Here is a 14,149-nt window from a genome sequence, read left to right as displayed (position 1 = left end):
AACATTTAACAGATCAATCAGCAAATTGTTCATGTGGTAGCCCTTGGGCCAGTCCAGCAGGAATGCTTTATGCTGCCACCAGGGAGCATGGCCTCAGCTGGAGCCTCTGGCAGAAAGCACCTGGAAAGAGCCAAGGTTGACTTCTAGTGTTTTGGAGCTGTGAGTGTAGAGGATCCGAGGCCCACTACACCCCAACTGAAAAGGAGATACTAGCAGCACATGAAGAGGTTCAAGACACTTCAGAAGTAGTTCATACTGAAGGTCAGCTTCCCTTGGTGCCATGATTGTATTGCATTGTATGTTCAAAGGAAACATCCTCTCTACCCATCAGGCAACCAATGCTATCTGGAGTGAGTAGCGCTAGCCACACCATGGGCCTGAATTGGGAACCCCAATTGCTCTGCAATTCTGGAAGAGATCGTAGACTGGCCAGATAGCAGAGACTTTGGAACATTGCCCAAGGAAGTGATTCACCTTTCTGCTGTTTGGTGGCATAATACTTCTTTACAGTTTTCTAGCTGAGGAGAGAATTTCAGAACAAGATATGGGATTCTTAGAATGCAGATATCCCATGAGGATGCTCTCATGCCAGTAGCTCTGATTAGCTCTTTCTCAGATGGCAGGTAGTAGTGCTAGACAATGACCTGTGGGGAGAAGAGCTCTCAGCCTTCTCAAGCATGATAATGTCTCAGAACTGACACGATTAGATAAATAATTATTTTGGGGAAAAGAAAATCCCCATATATATTTAGGAAGTGCGTATTTGGATGTACTGAGTTAAAATGTTGACTATGAATAAAAAAACATTCAAAATAATGCAGATTAATGTACAATAAATGGAGCCTCAAATAAAAATTTATTTTGTAACTTAAAATACCTGTACACAAATTTGGAACAGAGTGGAGTTCTGACATGAGATGAACAGCTCAGAAAAACTAATCTGAGTCTGTCTCGTAGCAGAAGGAGACAGCGCTCCAACAAGTTAGAATTTTATAACGCCCAGCCATTTTTAGTTTGCATGCCAAACTGTGATAAGCCTTTAGCTTGTTATCAGGCAATTGCATATACAAATTCTGTCTTTTCTTTGTTCTCAATCAAGAGTTTCTGTCCCACCGCCCAAGCTGTAGAAGGTGCAACCAGGGACTGCGAGAATGAAGAACTGCCCATTGTACTCAAAGAGCAGGTTCGGGATCATCTAAGGAACCTGAAGGTGCACAAGTCCATGGGTCCTGATGAGATCCATCCACGGGTCCTGAGGGAACTGGCGGATGAAGTTGCCAAGCCACTGGCTATCGTATTTGAGAAGTCGTGGCGGTCTGGTGAGGTCCCCGATGACTGGAAGAGAGGGAACATAACCCCAATTTTTAAAAAGGGGAATAAGGAAGACCCAGGTAACTACAGGCCGGTCAGCCTCACCTCTGTGCCTGGCAAGGTCATGGAGCAGATTCTCCTGGAAACCATGCTAAGGCACATGGAGAGCAAGGAGGTGGTTGGTGACAGCCAACATGGCTTCACCAAGGGCAGATCGTGCCTGACTAATTTGGTGGCCTTCTATGACGGGGTGACGGCATCGGTGGACAAGGGACGAGCAACTGACATCATCTACCTGGACTTGTGCAAAGCTTTTGACACTGTCCCGCATGACATCCTTCTCTCTAACCTAGAGAGACATGGGTTTGATGGACGGACCACTCGGTGGATAAGGAGTTGGCTGGATGGCCGCACTCAGAGAGTGGTGGTCAACGGCTCAATGTCCATGTGGAGACCAGTCACGAGTGGTGTCCCTCAGGGGTCCGTGCTGGGCCCGGCCCTGTTCAACATCTTTGTCAGCGACATGGACAGTGGGATAGAGTGCACCCTCAGCAAGTTCACCAATGCCACCAAGCTGTGTGGTGCTGTCGACACGCTGGAAGGGAGGGATGCCATCCAGAGAGACCTTGACAGGCTGGAGAGGTGGGCCCGTGCCAACCTCATGAAGTTCAACCAGGCCAAGTGCAAGGTCCTGCATCTGGGTCATGGCAATCCCAGGCACAAATACAGGCTGGGTGGGGAATGGATTGAGAGCAGCCCTGAGGAGAAGGACTTGGGAGTGCTGGTGGATGAGAAGTTCAACATGAGCAGGCAATGCACCCTTGCGGCCCAGAAGGCCAACCGCATCCTGGGCTGCATCAAGAGAAGCGTGGCCAGCAGGTCGAGGGAGGTGATTCTCCCCCTCTACTCTGCCCTGGTGAGACCCCACCTGGAGTACTGTGTCCAGTTCTGGAGCCCCCAGCACAAGAAGGACATGGACCAGTTGGAGAAGGTCCGGAGGAGGGCCACGAAGATGATAAAAGGGCTGGAGCACCTTTCCTATGAGGACAGGCTGAGAGAGTTGGGGCTGTTCAGCCTGGAGAAGAGGAGGCTCCGGGGAGACCTGATAGCGGTCTTCCAGTACCTCAAGGGGGCCTACAAGAAAGATGGGGAAAGGCTGTTTAGTAGGGCCTGTTGCGATAGGACGAGAAGTAATGGTTTTAAAATAGAGGGGGGTAGATTTAGATTAGAAATTAGGAAAAAATTTTTTACGATGCAAGTTATAGAACACTGGCACAGGTTGCCCAGAAAGGTGGTGGAGGCCCCATCCCTGGAAGTGTTCAAGGCCAGGCTGGATGAGGCTCTGAGCAACCTGACCTAGTCAGGGATGTCCCTGCTTCTTGCAGGGGGGCTGGACTAGATGACCTTTGAAGGTCCCTTCCAACCCTAACCATTCTATGATTCTATTATTCTAAATCACAGCTTTTTCTTACTTCTTTATTTTCTTCTGTAGCTTATTTTAAACCTCTGTTTCCCAGGTTCAAAACTGTATAAGAACTGAGTTTAAACTTTAATTTCCTCAGGTGAGTATGCCATCCACAGCCAGGAGGAGATGGCTAGGGAGGGGTTGAAATAAACGAGACAGTGCAGCTTCTAGTGCAGGGTTTGCATATGGACAGATTTAATAGCTAATAGTGGACCTATTCTTGTCTGTACATACATATTTCTTTGCTAACAGCTATGATTGCCTAGACAATACTGTCTAACACAAGATAAAAATACTGGTGTGGTACCAGAAAATCAGTACATAGCAGTTTTCTCTCTGCTGCTCTTTCTTCCTCACACCTTTCTGTTGATTCAGCATGGGCTCTGCCTGGCCAACAGTTCTTTCAGGAATATCCATTTGCTCCAGCACGGATCTTCCCTAGGCTGCCGTGTGGATATCTGCTCCACTGTGGAGTACATCTCCCTTCTCCTCCTCCTGGTATTCCCTCTGCCCTTTCTTACTCTTTTGGTTCCCTCCTCTTCTGCCTGTCTGGCATTTTGTGCCGTTTCTTAAATACATTATCACAGAGGCATCACCATCTTTGCTGAGGGGCTCAGCTGTTCCCTGCGGTCCACTGGAGTTACCTAGACCTGACTGTGTCCAGCAGCCCTGGTCTCTTCTCACAGATGCCACCCCTGCTGTCACCCCCACAAAACCCTTCATACCTACACCCAATACAACTAAGCAAATATATTCTGATTTTAGTTATCTATGTTTAATACAATATGGACAATATGCCACTTAGTTTTCTATCACTTTCCCCCTGTCACCATGCTAACATCTGTGCAAGCTTTTTTTTCTGTAGTTGGCTCAGCTCTGCATAATTATACAGCACCAGTCGGGGACAGGATACACTTGTCAACTATGTTTAGTAGAAACATTTGCATTAGTACATAGACTTTGGAAAAAGTTCTGTTCTCTAAAAGACATCAGGTTTTTGAGTGCATTCTTAAAAGCTGTTCAGAGTTGTCTTTTCTTGGAAGCAAGATGTAGGTAAGCTAGTTGTGTGGAAGTATCCAGTTTTAGAACAATAAGATATGATGTTTCATACTTCATTTTTGGCTTCTACAGGCTTTCTGGAAGAGTAACAACATTTGGAAGTCTCTTTTAATCATTATTGGATTATTTGACCACAAGAAAATCTGAAGAAGCATTCTTATGGTTTCTTTAATCTTCAGGCTGTTATCCAAGTTGCAGAATGATGACAGCTGTCCTTATTTTTTTTTTTTATTTGAGAAACATATTAATCTTACGGTTGATGCAGAGATCTTGTCGCTACATCTTATAGGACCCTAAAGAGAATATTTGGATATCTACTTCAATAAAGTAGCTTTGGTTATAGGTACATTATTCCCTTTGAAAGAAAGAAACTTGTCAGAAGAAAATTGATAGATGAAACAGAAGTGAAGAAATAACTGGTAGAAACCACAGGTCACCAGACAATTTGAAGTTCTGTTCACATCTTTTAACAACAAATTAGGTTTTGTTTGGTTTTTTTTTTTTCATTTTTCAACTGTAAAAATAATAATGTCCCCTTTTCCCTAGCTGAACTTTTCTTTTATTATCCAGCAGGCTCTAGTTATGGATGAAGAAGTATTTACCCAAAAGGATAATGAATTACAGATACTGCAGAATCAGAAAAAGATATTACTACAGGAAAATGAAGAACAACTGGAATCTTTAAAGGAGGCTCAAGAAACACATAGATTACAGGTATTTTTCCTCTGGTACAAATTACATATATCTGAATTGAACCATCCTTCCACTGCATGTGCCACAGCCTTCCTGTATAACATGAGGTGAATCATTCACCCTCTCCATACTTCATGAAGCATAAGATACACTCCTCTCCCCAGATGTGTACTATTGCTAGGTAGTTTCATGACAATTAATGAGTTGGGTTTTGAAAGGCCTTTAAAGATTCTTTAGAATCTAAAAAAGACTATAAAGATCCTATAGAGTGCTTTAATTGAAAGGTAATATAGAAAAGTGTCTTGTTATAGCTTTGTTAAGAATTAGAGTATTGTTGCCTTTAGACTTTATAAGACAGAATTTCATCCTAACTTTATGAGCACTTCCTATTAGAGAAAGCTGAGTGACATAGCAGAAACACTGCTTGCCTCCTTCCTTCTCTAGATCTCATGCTCGCTAATGAAATTATGATGAGTAGCAAGTGTGTAACATTTCAAGATCCAGGAGACCATCGACAGAATAGTTAATATTCTCCTAGTGTTGCCTGCCATGTGGATAATAGAAAAATTATTATCTGACTTTTTAAAAGAGAAAAGCATAAACATGGCAGCTAGTACTCTTCTCCTTATTCTACTTTTTCTCCTTTTTCCTTTTCTTTGCTGATGGCTTGGGAAGAGTCAATGAATGAGAGGTAAGTATACTAGTCATCACCTTTTTCTTCCCTCTGTCACTTTCTTTCTTTTCTGTCACTTCTGGATATATATATATTTTTTTTTTAAATTGTACAGCTTAGTGTCAACTTATTACACTGAGATAATGCTTATATAAATTCTGGAGGATACAAGGTAGAGGTAATGAACACAAGTAGTCACAGTGTAGCTAAGATTGTGATTGTTTCAGTTTCAGAGACAAGAGAGAAGCTTGAGTGGTCTCTGGCACCGTTTTGGTACTTAATTCACTAAACTACCACTTCTACTTAAAAACATATAAAATAGGTAGAATAATTAAAAGCAAATGCTTCTGTCAAATAGTTTAAGTTGTATTCACAGGAATATGTAATTTAGTGATACATGGTAGAATAAGAACTTTAAAAGTAGCATGTACTAGATAGATATTAAACATTTATACACATATCGCGCCTGGAGTACTGCGTCCGGCTCTGGAGCCCCCAACAAAAGAAGGACATGGACCTGTTGGAGAGAGTCCAGAGGAGGGCCATTAAGATGATCAGAGGACTGGAGCACCTCTCCTATGAGCAGCTGGGGTTGAGAGAGCTGGGGCTGTTCAGCCTGGAGAAGAGAAGGCTCTGGAGAGACCTCATAGCTGCCTTCCAGAACCTAAAGGGGGCCTACAGGAAAGATGGGAAGAAACTCTTTAGCGGGTCCTGTTGCGATAGGATGAGGTGTAATGGTTTTAAAATAGAGGGAGATAGATTCAGATTAGATATAAGGAAAACCTTTTTTACAATGAGGGTGGTGGAACACTGAAACAGGTTGCCCAGAGAGGTGGTGGATGCCCCATCCCTGGAAACGTTCAAGGCCAGGTTGGATGGGGCTCTGAGCAACCTGATCGGGTTGGAGATGTTCCTGCTCCTTGCAGGGGGGTTGGACTAGATGACCCTTGAGGGTCCCTTCCAACCCAAACCATTCTATGATTCTATATGTATATATGTAACAAGTGTTGCACTATGGGGTTGTATGTACAAGGGTATCAGGGACGAAGAGTCTTAAAACGGTTAAATAATAGCTTCAAGATGGATCAGTTGGCCTTCACTGCTTCCAAAATCATAACAAATACAGTATTCATATATATAAATATATTCCATTTCCTATGACACAGGAATATTATGCATTGTATTCCAACAAAATGTGAATTTGCAAGGCATTGTCTATCTGTGTTTGGAAGGAACTTGTAATCTAAGAAAACAAGACATAAAGAATGAATTAAAATGTATTGTTCAAAGTAGGAGAATGCAAAAAAAATTTCATTGAACACTTTCAGTTGACTGTCACTAGCTATTCGTCAACTTTCCTGTTGTTACTAGGCCAGATTTTGAAGGTACTTTGGAAAGAATTGAAAGGAATAGAGGGAGTTGAAAATGGATATAATCTTGGCCTTATGAATGAAGCAGTTTAGGTAAGATAAGTGGTTCTGGACAATGTACAGAGACTGCTGTAGGAGAAGCAGATAATTAAGTTCTCCAGACTAGCATTACTAGCAAAGTTGAGGCTGGGTAGAAGAAAAAGTAGCTGCCCATCCAAGGGATCCTGGGATCATGTATGTGTTAAATTTTATTAATACAAATAGTCTTTAAAGTGGAACTGCTCAAAGAGGAACAGAAAGCCTGTATACATGTTTAATTAATTAGGCCATGTGTTTCATTTGAACATTTTTGTTGAATTCCCATTTTATTTCTCCATAAGAATACAGATAAAGCAAACACGGGCTGATAAGTATGTCATCTACTTCTCACTAAAGGCCTAGATAAGCTAACGTAACTTACCTGAGATAGATCTTTCGGGACAAAAGTGCGTCTAAAATTTATTGGAGTTGGGATGCGTCTGTTAGATTAATAATATGTCATAGAATTTTCAGTTTGTTGCAGAATTTCCCTGTGCACTGCAGAAGCATTTAGGGTCAGTGAGTGATTTACAAGATTAATTACCTTTGTAAGTAATTTAGAAACGGTGAATATGATACAGAGTTTGTGATCAGCAACAATTTTGCTTTGTTTTTTTTTTCCCCATGAGAATGAGAAAATGGTGGAACAGCAAATGCTTATTGATCAGCTAAAAGAAAAGTTAGAGAAGTTTACAGATGTGAAAACTTTGTACTTCTCAAGTGTTTGTGGAGATGAGCCAGCTGTTGCGGTATCTGCAAGGAGGCCATACAGTGTCCCACTCACAAAGAGTCTGCTACGCTCCCTTCACCCACCTTCAGATACAGAGACCCGAAAGGTACGGTCTGCTCAAATGAATATTACATTTTTTTTTCCCTTTACTTTGTAATGATTATAGTCCAAAAATTAGACTTTACGTGACAAATTATGGTGGCTTTCTCAGATGCTGTTTAGCTTACCATTGAAGGCTCTGAAAAATTACAATTTTAGTGTCTTGCTATGCCACAATTGTCCAAATTGTTCAGGCTTAAAATTATCACTTACAAGTACTAAAGCTGTAGTCTTTTCTGGTGTCTTCCTGGGGTTTTTGAGGATTCAAATATGAAGTATTATAAAAAATGAATTATTATTCTTATTGATACATTGAACATGTTGGATAATGAGTTGCAAACAGTGCCTTATTTCACATTTGGAAAAAGTGCTCTAAGCTCACAAAACCTTTTGTTGCAAAAGTATTCAGAGTTATTACAGAAAACCTCTTTAATTGTGCTTACAAGCTCAGGTGATGACAGGCTTTTCAATTGAAATATTTTAAATATCAGTAAAGAATTGATAAATTGTTGCAAGTGTTTTTACACATCACTTTTTCTGTGTGCTTTTTGACAGGTGTATACCAGCCCCCCGGCCTTCTCCCTGGCCCGGGTAATGGCAGAATTCCGTGCTCGCAGCCAGGTGATACTGAGCAACATAGAAGATCAGGATAAAGTCCTTCACTGCCACCTCTCTGATCAGAGTGATGAAGAGGAAGAAAATACAGGCAGCAAAAAGAAAGCCTCATTTAAGTAATTTTTTGTTATTCTTTGGTTTTTGTTAGAGACAAATGTATATCAAACGTGGTGTTACTGCCTAATCCTGCCATAATATGACACCATTTGTAATGTTACATATGGTAAACTTTTGGGACCAACTGGGCATATTACAAAATAAGTTTGATAAACATAGCTTGGGCCACAAAGATAATCAGAGGGCTGGAGTACCTCTCCTAAGAAGACAGGCTGAGAGAGTTGGGGCTGTTCAGCCTGGAGAAGAGGAAGCTCTGGGGAGACCTTATAGCAGTCTTCCAGTACCTCAAGGGGGCCTACAAGAAAGATGGGGAGAGGCTGTTCAGTAGGGCCTGTTGTGATAGGACGAGAGGTAATGGTTTTAAAATAGAGGGAGGTAGATTCAGATTGGATATTAGGAAAAAATTTTTTACAATGAGAGTTGTAGAACACTGGACCAGGTTGCCCAGAGAGGTGGTGGATGCCCCATCCCTGGAAACATTCAAGGCCAGGTTGGATGGGGCTCTGAGCAACCTGATCTGTTCGGGGATGTCCCTGCTTCTTGCAGGGGGGCTGGACTAGATGACCTTTGAAGGTCCCTTCCAACCTTAACCATTCTATGATTCTATAATAAAGATTGCATAATCCTTGTTTTGGGGCCAGAATCTACTATGAAGATGGGGGGAGGTGGGGAGTAGGTGGGAAAGAAGGTAGAAATGCCTATGTGAGTCTGGAACTCTCTGTTAAGATCATGTACTTTCCATGAAGCTTAAAGAAAAAAAAATCCCTGTATGTTTGGAATGTAGCGTGTTTTTCATTCTTCCTTAGGCATTCCACAAACCGAACATGGACAAGAAAACAGGCTTCTCTGTGCTTTCTTCCTAATCTAAATGTCATGAAGTGTCAAGAAGATAAGCCGGGTTTATCCAACAAATCTGCGCTACAGACTGACACAACCACAGGTAAAACAGAAGTCACGAGAGTTAATCTTATTGCAATATCAGAATATGTGAGAATGTATTTAGCACATGTAATTATTTTTTGTGTATTTGATACAATTAGTTTTTTAATTCTAATTCAATGTAGACTTTAGAGATTCTTCTCTTCTTCCCCTTTCTGAAACTGATGTCAGTGACCTTAATGTTTCAGTAATACTTATTAGCCAGAAAGCACTTCACACATCAAAAAGCTGCTTAGATACAAATCTTTACTACTGCTTCAATAAAAGAAAGTAGATGCTATTATCTAATCAGAGATGTACTGAAATAGTTTCATGAATATTTTTCCTTCCACTTAGGGTCTTGAAAAGCTATTAGTGTATGCCATACTTTCTTTTCCTGTTTAGACACGTGGCAGGGAAAATACTCTTTGCACTATTCTCTCCTTTTAATTCTTTTACTTTGTGTGGAAGAACTTTATACATACAATGTTCCAGAGCACTATCTTTTGGATACAGAGTGTATTCTAGATTTTTTATCTCCATATTGCTTTGTTTTCTTTCCAGGTGAAGAGATTGACAGCCTTCAGAAAAGTCATGTTTTTAACATGCAGAAGTTAAAGAATTCAGAGTTAAGACTCAGTGAGGCTAGGCAAAAAATGAGAGAACTTGCACTTACTATCAAAATGAAAGAGGAACTTATTAAGGAATTAGTCAGAATAGGTAACTGGCTACTGTAGAGAAAATTAGAATGAAGAAATTCAGAAACGAAAGAAAAGGCACAAAACTTCTGAACTCCTGCATATTTTAGTTTTTATGTAATTATCTAATGCAATAATACTTTTAATAACTTAAAGATTGATAAGTTTCATTAATTACTTGCCATGATTGCACCGAAGGCTATAAATTTGGATTACAGCCTACTCTGCTATGATACGCAGATGTATTTGTTAAATATTGTGCTGTGATGATTATTGCTTTTATCCACCAATAGTGTAATTTTTCATGTGTGCTCAGTGCTACTGATCTCTTCATGGACATGTATTTGTCACATGGTTTCTGGGATAGGAGAGAAGATACATCACTGTGCTGGGAATGCTTACATTCCCAGCACTGCAGTAGAGAAGCAGGAGTCAGAAGTGAATGGGGGAAAAGGTCAGTGTCCCTGTTAGCCTACATCCCTTACACATCTGTCCTGGTATATATATGGCTGCCACAAACTAGCCTTATGATGACAGTAAGGATCTCTTCACTCAGCCCCTTCAATCACACTCTTCTCTGGTTCATATCTTCTCTTGAGGTTGTCTTTTGGCATTGAGAAAGAGTCTGTGCCTCCAGAAATAGTATTTTTCTGAAAGATCACACAACCAGGACAAGTCAGAAAATAGAAACACAATCCAAAGTTGTTTACTGATTATTAAGCTGAAAGTTGAGCATATTCTTCTGGAAAAAGCAAAATTTATTAAATACAGGAGAACTATTTTGTCAAAAACAACAAAGAGTAGGCAGAAAATTTTCACTTTATTTGTCACTCAGATAGCACTTTATTTGATGACATCAGGTGACTCATAAAGAATTCAGATTTAAGAATCCTTCCTTTATCTCTGCTTCAGAGTTAGAAAGGAACTATATGTTCCTTTAGGGTTGGAATATGTCTTAAAAATCACTGATTTAGCCAGAATGAAGTAAGTAATTATTCAACTACAGAATTATGTACTACATTTCAACTGATTATTCTGCTGGTTTTAAACTATTTGCATATGGTGTCTTTAAGGTAAGGATGCTCAGTCTGTAAGCAGTCAATATTCTTTGAAGATACCTAAACTGGAGCAAGAATCTGAGCAGGCCAAAATGGAACTAGCTGAAACACAAAAGCAGCTTCAGGAGCTGGAGAGTAAGATGCTGAGAGACATTCCTGAGAAAGCCAAGTTACAAGAAGAGTTCCAGAAGAAGATGGATGCATCTAAATTGAAAGTGCAGGTACTTCTGATCTGACCATTATGATTTGCAAATCTAAATTTGCAAATTATCATCTATCACCTTTGAACCTTAAGACTCTGCTTGTAAAACTCCCACCAGTTGTACACATTGGAAGCTGGTTGGATTGAAGTAGCTTATGAGAAACTTAGCACTATTATATTCAGAATGCTATTTAACATCTATGTGGTTAGATACATACAGTATTTTCTTGATAGATAAGAAACCAAGAAGGAAGTAGGTGACATGAGATGCTCATACATCCTTGTATGTAGTACCATAAAAGAACCTACACAAGAAGACTATTACAAGTTTATTACCTGCCATAAATAAAATAGATGTTTTATGAAAACACTATACAAATTCCAGCTCTAAAGAAATCACTGTGATGGCTTGCATGACCAGGCCCAATACAGTCATATTTGTTTGGCACTGACTTTCTACTTTTAAGTTCTGCTATACCTAAGCTTAAATTCTGTGCAGGGCCAGCTTAGGTGTTCTGTGCTTTTGGTCCTAGAATGGTGGATCATACAAGCACCATGCAGAAAGATGTAGCTGGCTCATTGACTTGAACTCAGGACCAGCATTCTGGCCCCATTATGTCTCTGCACATTTTCCGCCACTGTCATTTCTGTTTCATTTTGCTACTTTCGTTGTATGACCAAGCATGAACTGTATGTTTACCGTTTAATGTTTCTTGAGATTAATTCTGCCTATGCCAACTTTACCAGATAGCACGGAAACCACAGAAATAAGGAGTGATTGTTTGGGCAGAAGTTAGTAAGTCTTGCTGGCTCTGAGAATTTAGTGAAATGAACAATGAAGCTGAGTCATATTTTAGTTTTAAGTTTTCCTGCTATTAAGCTGAAATTTGCCATGAATATTCAGACCTTACAGAAGAAGCAGCAAGACACTAAGAATCTGGCTTCATTATCTAACCAAAGTGAGAGACAAGCAACAGAACTTGAGCAGAACGTGGCTCAGATGAAGCATCTGCAGACCCAGCCACAGAAGAGACTGTGTGAGGAGAGTGAAAAAAAGAAGCAGCTAGAAGCAGAGATTCAGCGGGACCAGCAACAAATTAAAGTAGGATTCTTCATGTTTCTTTATAACAAAGCATGAAGTGGGCCAGTTTTGCCTCTGCATCCCCAAAACCAATAAACTATACTGCCAGGCTTTCCATAATTTTAAGTAATTACTTTCTTGACAAATGTACTGAAGAAACTGTCTATAAAAATTTTCCCAGAGATCTTCAATTTGCCTTTCTCTGCAGCCTTGTTTGTTTATTTACTACATGATGTCTAGCCCTGAACTGCAATTTTACGTGTAAATTTAGGGTCAGATACTTCTATGGGCTCTGACATTAAATGCATTTTAAAAATGCAAGGATGAATGAGGTTTTTTTTTGTTTTTTTATAGGAACTTCAACTGAAAATGGAACAAAACCAGAAGATCCTTCAACTTAAGGATAAAGAGATTGCTGCATTTAAAAAGAAGAAAAATAACTCAGTGGGAACTTCACAGAAGCTACAGGTAGCTAATCTATTTCGAATCTGTGTGGGCCCTAAAAAAAATATTTTTCATCCGTAGTCATCCTTGTAAAGTGTTTGGAAGAAGAGTATTCCATCATAGTTTTGTCTTCTTTTTTGCTATAGCAAAAATTACGAGTATAGTCGAGCAGCTCTTGTACTCTTTTTGAATGAAGGAAAGAAGAGGCTTTAATGTCTTTTTTTTCTGATTTGTCAAAGATGCTGATTCAGACACCTGAGAATTCAGCAAGTTTGATTGTCTGGTGGTAGGTTTGAGGACAATCCTGATGAGCTCTGCTATAAACATTCCATAGTTTGTCTGGGTTTTTGTTTTTCCCTCTGATAAATGACAGAGGTATATGGTTTTGGTTGTTCCTAACAAGGTTAGAAAAATAGGTGTCTTATGCAGCAGTGCCACCTATATTATTTCAGATGTGGACATCGGAACATGACAGTTTCATGAGTTATCCTAAATCTCTAAAGGTGAAAGGAAATTTTAAAAATTACATAAAGGCAACTTTTTAGCCTTACTAGGAATATATCCACTTATAAACTGTGGCTTCAGAATAAATTTATAATGGATTGTGCTAGCAGGATCAGAGCTCTCACTTACTGTCTTTCTTTCTGTCAACATCATAATTTCTTGTCACTTAATATTTTTCCGTAAACAGGTGGTCTTGGGCAACTATAATGCAATAAGGATGGGCTAGGTGAATTTTTGTGGTACATTCTGAACCTAGTTGCTGTGTTTATATAGAAGACATCTGTTTATATAACGGTTCTTAGAAAAAAGGCATCTGATACAAATTTGTTTATACAAAATGTAGCAAAGTAACATTGCTGAGCCTCTTTTTAAGTCAGTCCAATTTCTGTCTTATTCTGAGTCAATATTTTGCTGCACAATAAATGTTAACATTAGAAATGTCAATTTCTTCTGCAGTTTTATCAGTTATTCTAAAAAAAGGAAAAATACAATCATAAAATTCTGACCCAAAAAGTCCTGGTTAATGCTCTCTGGATCTCTGTTTAAACTTCAGAAATTAGAAGAGCAAAAGAAATGGCTGGATGAAGAAATGGAAAGAATTCTCCAACAGCACCAACAGTTAGCAGAACTAGGAGAAGATTTAAAGAAAAGAGAAGCCATTGTAGCCAAAAAAGAAGCACTATTGCAAGAGAAAAGCCACCTGGAAATCAAGAAACTGAGATGTAGCCAGGTGATTTAAGAAAAAACATGAAACTTACCACAGTTACAGTGCTGACTGAAAGACTGGGTTGAGGGGAATGCAGATAAGATAGCAGAAGAGGCCCAAGCCATGTGACCTGTGTCTCCCCCACTGCTGTGAAGTTACTGTGTGGCTTGAGCAAATCAATATTTAAAATATGAATAACACAGAATAGTAATTTTATTCACTTTTTCTCCACAAAATTCCAACAACAAAACAAGACAAAAAATCTGAACTGTAGAGTTCTGTTATTGCAGAGCATTAAATAATATGATATCTAAAAATCACTCAGTCC

At 39.7% G+C, this 14,149-nt stretch overlaps 1 protein-coding gene across 1 annotated transcript in view; it reads left to right on the top strand.

The window, feature by feature from the left end:
* Nucleotides 1-14,149, top strand: part of KIF27 (kinesin family member 27) — a 28,353-nt gene that overhangs the window by 8,037 nt on the left and 6,167 nt on the right. The window contains exons 5-13 of the mRNA XM_086769954.1: nt 4,406-4,549; nt 7,279-7,485; nt 8,034-8,209; nt 9,017-9,150; nt 9,693-9,848; nt 10,900-11,105; nt 11,991-12,188; nt 12,522-12,635; nt 13,669-13,845. Coding sequence (XP_086626080.1) covers nt 4,406-4,549; nt 7,279-7,485; nt 8,034-8,209; nt 9,017-9,150; nt 9,693-9,848; nt 10,900-11,105; nt 11,991-12,188; nt 12,522-12,635; nt 13,669-13,845 — 1,512 coding nt within the window. The remainder of the gene's footprint in view (nt 1-4,405; nt 4,550-7,278; nt 7,486-8,033; nt 8,210-9,016; nt 9,151-9,692; nt 9,849-10,899; nt 11,106-11,990; nt 12,189-12,521; nt 12,636-13,668; nt 13,846-14,149) is intronic.

This window comes from Chlamydotis macqueenii, chromosome Z, assembly GCF_036417535.1.
Source record: "Chlamydotis macqueenii isolate bChlMac1 chromosome Z, bChlMac1.mat, whole genome shotgun sequence".
In the NCBI taxonomy this organism is placed as follows: Eukaryota; Metazoa; Chordata; class Aves; order Otidiformes; family Otididae; genus Chlamydotis; species Chlamydotis macqueenii.
This window is presented reverse-complemented; position numbering and strand designations above follow the sequence as displayed.